This window comes from Parus major, chromosome 21, assembly GCF_001522545.3.
Source record: "Parus major isolate Abel chromosome 21, Parus_major1.1, whole genome shotgun sequence".
Lineage (NCBI taxonomy): Eukaryota > Metazoa > Chordata > Aves > Passeriformes > Paridae > Parus > Parus major.
This window is the reverse complement of record NC_031789.1, coordinates 380,047-389,357: the sequence shown is the minus strand read 5'-3', so window position 1 is coordinate 389,357 and position 9,311 is coordinate 380,047. Positions and strand designations below refer to the sequence as shown.

Genomic DNA, 9,311 nt, shown 5'->3' with positions numbered 1-9,311 from the left:
GGCCCCGCAGCCACCGGCTGCTCCCGGGCCAGGGAAGTTTCTCGGCACAACAGCAACCCCTTTTTTCCTTTTTTTAAACAACAATTACTCTCACCCTTCATTTTTGGTAGTCACACATACAGACACACACTATATGTACACAATTTGGGCCCGAGGACCTACGGCATGCCAAAGAAGCCAGCACTGCTCAGGATGGTGCACACATTCAGCAGCTGTCAAAGGAGAAGTCGTTTTACTTTCTTTTAAACTTGCAATGTTTGTCTTTATTTTGTTCTTTATATTTTGAAAGTGAAAAGAAATAGTATTGAGTCAATTTCTTTTTTCCTTTTCTTTTCTTTTTTTTTTTTTTTTTTTTTTTTTTTTAAATATTTGTTCTATGTATTTACAAGCCTTAAAGTTGCTCTAAAGGTTCTCAAAGTATCACTAGTACTTTTTTCCCCGGGGTAGCACGGTTCTCAATGAGTTATTTTCGGAGCACTCTGGTCCGCAGCGGTTTTCTCAAATGCATTTTCCTTCCAATCCAAGGTTATGTATGGTTTGATTACTATTTTCTTTTTAAATTTCTGAAGCAAGCTGAGAGGCAGGCAGAAAAATCTGATGACAATAAAAAAAAAAATTGATCTTGTCCTCATCTAGCTCACCCAACCCCCTTCAAAGTTTTGTCTATTTATCATGCTTCGAAACAAAACTGAGGTGTGTATGAAGGGGAGGGAAATTTATTTCTCTGCTTTTGTTCTATTATACAATTTGTTTACAGAAACTGCAAATTTAAAAATTACACTGGCATTTGCAGTCCTTAAAATAATAAATTAAAAGTTTTCAACTTGTTTTTGCTAAACGGATTTGTTTTGCTGTGTGTTTTCCTAAGTATGAGTCCTTGTTTAAAAAGAAAAGAAAAAGATTAAAACAGAAAATATTTTCTATAAATAATACATGTATTTTGGTTTAGTGCTCCCGCCCTCAGGTTTGAAGTTTACTTTTGTGGGTTTGTTTTCAAGTACCTTTTTGCCTCCATGATCACCTCGGTGTTTATGGGGTTTTACCTCTCCCATTCGTGCGTGCGTGGGGCAAGGGGGGTCTGCGAGAGAGAATTGGCCTTGCTGCACTGTGATTGGCGAAGACGTGAAACTTTTTAAAAAAATACTTAAATTGTTTCTTTTTTGTTTGTTTGTTTTAAATCTGTATTTTAAGTTTTAATTATCCTCTGACTCCTCTTCGGCCTCCCGTAGCCACGTGAAGAACGCCGTGACGGATTTCAGCGCTACTCCTTTCCCGTTCTGCTCCGCCGGGTCCTTGCTGCTTTCCCACTTGTAGAAGGCATCCTCTGAAATGACCTCCTCGTCATACAGGCAATCAAAAAACATCCTCAGCAAATCTGCAGGAATGGAGTAACAGGAGGAACATCTGTCAGCTGTGGCTGTGGACAGACACGGGCTGCAGATAAGGGGATTAACGTGACCTCCTGGCACAGGAGACGGACAGACAAGGAAAACAAGGGGCTCTTACTCAGTTACTGCTGCCTGCCTGCTCACACCCAGGTGAGGGGGAGAACTGACCCCTCTGACACTGTCAGAGGAGAGGGAAAGCTGGGAAAGCAGCTGTGGGAATACATTATCTGGAGATTAGCTGGCAAGCAGGACCACAGCAGCCCATCTCCTCTGGACCACACGTCTGGATTCCCTCCAGCCGTGGATTTTTGTGGCTCATCAGGAGACACAATGCCCAACTAATGCCATAATGGCCACTAAGGATGATGGTGTTGGACGTTTTGAGGCAGTCTCAGATTTTGAGCTGCAGATTCCCTGGGAATCCCTGTTTCTTTGGTCACTCCCTTGCCTCTTGTCCCACAATGTTTTCTGTAGCATCTCTGGGACAAAACTCATGACTTGACCAACTCATTTTAGTCCCTCCAATCCCACAGACATCTGTGGAGCAGCAGTGCAACAACAAGCCCCATGCTCTCACATACCCAGGTACTGCAAACTCAACAGATTTTTACTGCTCTTTTTTTGCTCTCTTTTTATCAACAGAGGTGAATCCTTCCTCCTGTGTGGCTGCTCACAGGAGTAACCAAAAGAAGAGCTGGCCTCTGGCCAAGCATTTGGGAACCTGAGCTGCTCTAAAAAGCTGGGACCTGGACAAGCTGAGCCCACCCACACCAGCTCCTCTCATCCGCTACCTACAAAGGTAAGGAAAAGCACATCCTCCTTTAGAACCCCTATTCCCTTATGTGGGCTCAAATTCCCAGCACAGAGGCAACACTTACTAGGAGGTTGATCAAGTTTTACTATTGATGCTTGTAGTGCATAAAGTGCTTGTAGTTCCTTCTCTGTGTCTGAGTCCAAGTACTTGAGTAAGATGGGCACTCTCTGCTTGATAACAGCAGTGTCCACTCGGAAGCTGGAAGAGTCCGCTGAGAGGAAGAGGAGAAAGCAGGGTCAGCTTGGCACATGGCAACAGGGACAGGTCTTTGACTGCTTTTATTATTTACAAATATTGATTATTACTTTATTATTATATACTATATCACTTTATTCTATGCAAACAGCAATTGCACAACCTTACTTTGCAGTGCAAATCGTGTCTCCACAGGCAACTGTTTAGATGGTTAGAAGGTTTTTAGAAAGTTCTTTTTTTACTAAAATACCAGGGCAGAAACAGAATCATAAGTTGCACATGATATAGAAACAGTGAATATATAAACAATACGCATTAGAAACCCATCAGCCAAAAGGATAAATTGTTCAGCAGCTTTCAAGTAGATCATGCAACCCAATTAAGTGATATTTTGAAAACAAAAGAAGAAAACTCACTTAGAGGCAAGGTCAAAACTTAAACCAGAGGATGATTTTCCTTACACAAGAGAAAACCCTTAAACATTGGAAATGAAGTCCTGTGTCATGTCTCTGTTAACACTAGGTGGCACAAGCAAGGTTCTGTTCCCAGAGAGAGGAAGGAGCTGGGCTGTCCCTCTCCTCCCTCACATGGTGGAATCCAGCCCATTCTCTCCCCCAAATCACAGCTCAGAGCACAGCCAGACCCTTTACAAGCACCACTTTTTGTTGTGCCAGATGCCAACAGTAAAGTCAAAGAAAAGTAAGTGAACAGAGCAGATGTTTCTGGATGCAGTGCTGTACTCAACCCTCCCCTGAGGCTCACGTGTCTGACCTGGGAGCCCTCCCTTTCCTGTATTTCCAGCTGAACAGTCAGGCAATCCACATAAATCATCTTTCCAAAATTTAAACTTTGGGTATAAAACTCTTACAAGCCTGAGCCCCAGACTGGCTTCTTCACGCAGCCCACGCTGGGCTGCCCACGCAAAGGCAGGACTGGAAATGTTAATTGCCTTAATGATGATCTCAGTCATTTCCACCTTCGTTAAGGAAATCAATGAACAGCCTGGCATTACCCAGCGCTGTCTGAAGTCCCTGCTCACACAAGGTCACTGGGACACAGCAGGGTCACCTCAGGAACATCACAGCCAGCAAAGCACCTGGCTGTCACATGGGGAAGGGACACCCTCCTCTCAGGCACAATCCTGAATGATGGAAAAGCCTTAGTGTGTGATAAAACACAGCCTTGGGCAGTGAAATGTGATAGAAACCTGAAAAACACCAAATAATTCTTCACAGGTTTGGTTTGTGTGGTGTTTACACTGCAAGTTACTCACCTATAATGGCTGCTTTACAAACTGCTGTCATTAAAGCTCTAAGGAATGTAGGTGAACTCATCTGGGTTTCATCTAGATTAGCCTGGAATCAGGAGTAAATGGACCAGTTAAAAACACGGTGCTGCAGGACTGCAAAACTCCAGCTCTGCATCTGGCAACAAGTGCAGGCTCAGCTGATGCCTGAACACAAACCCAGCTCACCCCTGCAACACTCGGCTTCCCCACTCACTCCTTCAGACTCCCTCAGGGATGTCAGCAGGCAGCAAACGCCACTTCTCATGGGATCCACTGAAGGATCCCACAAGGAGCTGTTTGTCTGCAGAACCAAACCAACCATGCTGGGCTCCCAAAACGCCCTTACACAGTTTCAAAGAGTTTTAGGCTTTTCCAGCAAACTTTACGGTGTGTTCCTTGGGTGGAGATTGTTTGCTTTGTACAAGAAATTCAGGGAATGGCTGTGGAACCAGTCCAAGGCTCCAAAGGGCCTGTGGGTGATCCCAGATTTTCAGTGCTGCTTTCATTCCCCTCTCAACTCCTCTAACAGCACTGGAAAAATGACATTTCTAACACATTGCTCTGCCACAGAAATAACTGAACTGAAGCTGACCAAGATTCAGTGTAAGCACAGATGTAAATGCATAGGTTGGGTATAATTTCAGACACTAAACATCTGAGTTAAAGAAGGCAGCCAGAGACTGAGAGCAGAGTGGGTTGACAGGCCTTTTTCTCTTTTTTTCCTTTATTTTTATTTTCTCTTCCAGTGCCTGGCCCAGTGTGCTGGGAAAAGGTGCTCTCAGTGATTGCCCAAGATGTTTTTACAGGGCAAAATTTGGAGAAGTCATGCTAGAAAAAAGTAGTGAGAAGCTTCTCTTCCCTAATTTCTGAAGAAATGATGTAGCAGTGTACATCTAAAATGTACTATCCTGCAGAAGCAGGACATTCAGTGTCTGAAAGTCTACAGTATTTAAAAGGTTACACAATTAATACGGCTAAAATCTTCCTTCCTGAAGCTGACTCTTAAATACTGATTATATTTTAGATTTTAATTCTTTGCACAGACCAAATCCTCGCAGTGTCCCATACCCTGAGATGTTCAGACCAGAACATATTTACAAAAGCAGTTAAACAATCTGCAGGGAGGGTGAAAATCTCTCTGTACCTCTACCCAATCAAAGATTTGTTCATCATTCGCTTTGTCCTCAACAATGAGTTTTTCCAGCTGCTTGTTCAGCTCTTCTGCAGAGAGTTCCTTCTCTGAAAGTGCTTCTGAGGAACTGGAACAGTCAGACTCTGTGAACTCCAACTTCTGCAACATGTGATGATGAGAATTAGTGAAATGTACTTTCCTGGACTGACCTACACCAGACTGAAGCAGGAAACTACTTTTAATTCTGCTTCCTGGCATCTTTCAGCTGCTCAGTTATTGTTACAATATAAACTTTCCCTGTTCCAAAGCATTTTACAAACACATGGGAACTCCATTATCCAGCAAAGACAATGAGGCAGCTCCAGCCCTGCACAGCAGAGCACAAAATCAAGTGTGTGTTGCCTGGCTGGAGCTACAGGGGCTGGAATGCAACAACCACAGCTGGCATTGGCTCAAAGGAGTTGCAACCAATGCCCCAATTCCTTGGAAACTGTGACAGAAGAAAGGCAATCCCCCCAGCAAGGCCATGGTAATCATTTAATTTTCTGCAGCACTTCCAAAGTGCCAGAACAGGGAAGTGGCTCACTTGAAGCTCCAAAGGAAGACAGTGACTGCCTGAGGAGCAGCACCAGCAAGAGGTGAAATGCCTCCATCAGTCCTGGCTCCCTCCAGGATCATAATCCAAGGTGGGATGAGTTAGTAACTACTACCATTAATTGTGGCCCTTCTGCAAATTGTCTGTCCCTGCTCCAAAACTCATTATTGAATGTTTTTCCCAGCTGGAGAAACAGGTCTCCTGCATGGTGACTGGAGATAGGTGTCTGGGAGCAGTGGGGACAGGCTTGTCCTCCCTGTGCTTCAAAAGGTGGTGCAGAAATCATCTACCCCAGCTTGGAGACACTTCACCCCACATTCCAACTGCACGGAAGGATGGGATAGGAGAGGATGAACAAACAGGATGATGAGGCTGAACTCACTTGTTCCATGAGAAAGGTGTGTACATCCTCCCCTTCAGGCAAGTAGTCCTTCCAACTGAGGCCAGACTCCCTCCATAAGGCTCCCACTTTCTTATGGCTCTGAAACACAAGCAGTGACAATTTTAAGAGCTGAGGGACAAGCCAGGAACTCACAGGGGCCGGAATGGTGCAGCTGTGTCAGGAGGAATAAAGGACAGTTCAGCCACCCAACAAACACCTGGCAACGAGTGAGAACATCTGGAGCCCCCGTGCAGGAGAAACCACGTGTGCAATGCCCCGGTATGCACATCTTGTCAGGTGGGCAGCGCCTCGTGACGGGGAATGGGCAAGGCAGAAGTGACACGGGGGGTTCACAACGACCTCCAGGTTCCCCAGGAGCAGTGACACGGGAACAGGGCACTTTCCCATGGCCTGACACAGAGCTGCCACGGCTGACTCAGATCCTTCTCCTGACTTACTCCGTGACTCACACTCTCTTGCCTTGACAGCAAGGCTCTGGCAAACTGCTCCTTTGAGAAAATTCCTCATTTACACAGCTGTTTTCTGTGCAGAGACCGAGCCTCAAATTCAGGCACATAATCCCAAATCCTCTCTACAATTCCTAGAGTTTATGCAAACCTTGAGAGCGGTGCCTTTGAGCACAGACAATTCAGCCTTTTGCAGCCTCTAATGTCACACTGACCTTTGAGCCTCCTGCCTCAGCACAGCTCTGACACATACAGTTCTGACAAGATTAAAAATGCTGAGCACAACCAGCTCTCTTCACCCAAACGCTTTGCCAAGGTTTCACCTTACAGCACCTGCCCACAGGAGATCACTGAGTAGCCTAAGCCAAGCTAATAAACACAGCCTGATTTTAACTTTACAAAGATTACAATTTTCAGTTTACAGTACAGGTTATTAAGAGCCTGTGCATGGTTCCTGCTCTGATCCATCAAGATCTGGATTCGATGGCTGATGTTACACTGAAATACCCGAGTCCAAGTCTTGGCCCAGACAAGATCTAATCAGAAAGCTGTGGCAGAAACAGAGACCCAAGGCTGTGCTTCCACACCCAGAGCACAGCAGCTTTTCTTTCACAGAATAGTTTTTAAAAAAATGGAAGATGACTGTCCAAACAAGCACAAGACTAAAATAAATAAATAAAAAGTCACTCTTTGCACTGTTGGACTGAAATGCTCCTGGAACATTCAACCTTACTTGAATGCATGCTTGAAAAAAAAAGAAAAAAAAAAGGCAAGTGAGGGATTTTACAGGGTTGGAAAGACACTATTCAAAGTGCAGGATTTAGCTGGACCAAAAAAAAAAGGAAAAAAAAAAAAAAAAAGACAAAAATGGAGACGAGTTATAGGGAAAGCACCAAACTGGTTGGATACGCAGCTGTGAGGTGTGAAAGAGAGCTCTCGGAGTCATGGGGTGAGGAGGTGGCACTACCCCAGGGCTGGGTGAACCTCCAGAGTCGGCAGGTTTAGTTTGGATAAGCACACAGCAGTCTGAGGCCATCGGGAGCTTATCCGAACCCTGAGAACCTCTCCGCTCTGCAAGAACAGTTCTCTCGCAAGATTCCCGGCACTTGCTGCTTCTGCTCAGCCCAGAAATCCCTTGAGCATGTCCCTCCTGCAGGATTTCAGCACTCTTAGCTTCTGGGAGAAGCCAGGTGCAAAGGTACCTGCAAAAGGGAAAAGTGATGAGAAAAAAAAAAAGTTAACTCAACTTTTTGGAACCTTGGTTGGAAACTGGGGGTGCGAGGCAGGTTTTTCCTAAGTTATCTGGACTGGCTGGCCCGTCCCTAAATGTCCTCATGTGGGAATGGTGTAGGTTTCATGCATGAACACAAGTGCTGCATCCACTCCTCCCTCCACAACACAGGAGCACCGGGTACTCACCATTTGTTTGCATAGAAGGTGCAAGATTTCAGCAAGCAAGATGCCAGCTCTTCCCACAGGAAGCAAGGGTTTGCTAAATTCTCTAGAATGAAAGAAAAACAGGTGTTTTTCCTTTATAGTTCATATTTGGAATGCAAATCCAGGGGTAGTAATCAAACTGAGGCAGGATATCACCTTAAACTTCTGCTAGGGAGGAAGGATTTGATTAATCCAGCACTGCTGATAAAACATTTAGTGATGCGGTGACCTTGTCACAACAGGGCTAATTAGAAAGACTTGAATTTTACATCAAAAAATATGTTATATTTAATGTCAAATCCACTCATTTTTGTGGGATGCTGCATTTGGGTAGAGGGAAAAGATTGTTACTTTCTTAATATACTGGTAATAGAAATAGGAACCATTCAACTTTATCCATTTAAATAACCACATCAACTTTATCAACATAATCCCCAAATATGTGAGGACAGAGAAAATACAGGAATTCTGGTCCAGGAAATGGTTTCTGGTCTTGCAGACAAGGTTTTGTGCCGTTTAAGGCAGTGCCCAGGTGGTAGAGACATGGAATCCCATAGTTTGGGCAGGGACACCTTCCACTATCCCAGGTTGCTCCAAGCCCCATCCAGCCTGGCCTTGGACACTTGCAGGGATCCAGGGGCAGCCACAGCTGCTCTGGGCACCCTTTGATAGGGCCTGCCCACCACCCTGACAGGGGGAAGATTATTCCAAATATCGCACCTAACCCAGCCCTCCTTCACTTTTCCCTCTGAGCCACACAGCCCCTCCCCCTGTGACATTTCCCAGAGCCTCTGTGCTCCCCAGTCACCCCACCCTGCAGCACTGGGCAGTTTTAAGCTCACTTATGGGTAAAACCAGGGGTTTTACCCTTTCTCCAAGGGTGGAAGCACCAAGCTCCCTTCCCAGCAGAGCTCTCAGGCCAGTGCAGCCCCCAAGGATGTGCAACCAGCTTTCCATCAGCTCCTGTGGGGAGCTGAGGCTCCAGCACTGCCCATCCTTCACACACTGATGGGAACCACGCTGAGAAAACACTACAGCCACAGCTGGGAAAGCATCACTTACTGTAAAAGTTCTCTCATAGAGATTCCTCCTTCTTTTAACATGGGGGTCACCAGCTCAGCCAGGTACAACCAGATATGGGGTATATCTATGGCCATGTCATCCGCCATCTCCAGGGTCTCAGAAAAACTTGAGGAGGAAAAAACATCAAGTACTGAATCAAATTTAATTGGAGACATTTACTTCAAAGAAATCTGCACTTTAAAAAGTTTTGTAACATAAAAGAGGAGTGAGGCTCTGTGGATGGATGGGAGCACAGGCTGCAGAGCTCTGGGTACTGATGTTGTGTGAAGGATTCTGCCTGTCTCCTCTTCCAGTTCCATTCAGGGATTTGCAAAAGGCGAACAGGGAGAAATGCAGCACAGAACATTTAAACAGACACCTACAGATCAACTCCAAAATAAAAGCTGACATAAATATGAACATATTTATGTTCACTAAAGCATCTGAAACACTTTAAAATATATTACAATAATATTCCTTATAAATACACCCAGACCATGCATTCCTTCCAAAAGAATGCGTGGAGAGGGCAGGATACCAAAACAAGGTGG

The 9,311-nt window shown here is 45.1% G+C and overlaps 1 protein-coding gene across 14 annotated transcripts in view; it reads right to left on the bottom strand.

Moving 5' to 3' along the window:
* Positions 1-335: 335 nt before the first annotated feature.
* EIF4G3 (eukaryotic translation initiation factor 4 gamma 3) overlaps positions 336-9,311 on the bottom strand; it is a 110,240-nt gene continuing 101,264 nt past the window's right edge. For 13 of the 14 annotated variants that reach the window (XM_015648056.2, XM_015648043.2, XM_033519328.1 and 10 more), the window contains 7 exons: positions 8,761-8,886; positions 7,681-7,762; positions 5,795-5,893; positions 4,830-4,976; positions 3,671-3,752; positions 2,267-2,413; positions 336-1,375 (listed from right to left, as the gene is read on the bottom strand). In XM_015648056.2, the coding sequence (XP_015503542.1) occupies positions 1,194-1,375; positions 2,267-2,413; positions 3,671-3,752; positions 4,830-4,976; positions 5,795-5,893; positions 7,681-7,762; positions 8,761-8,886 (865 nt within the window). In that variant the 3' untranslated portion in view covers positions 336-1,193. Of the gene's footprint in view, positions 1,376-2,266; positions 2,414-3,670; positions 3,753-4,829; positions 4,977-5,794; positions 5,894-7,319; positions 7,464-7,680; positions 7,763-8,760; positions 8,887-9,311 lie in introns of those variants that run through there. The other variant, XM_033519329.1, reaches the window with a different exon arrangement.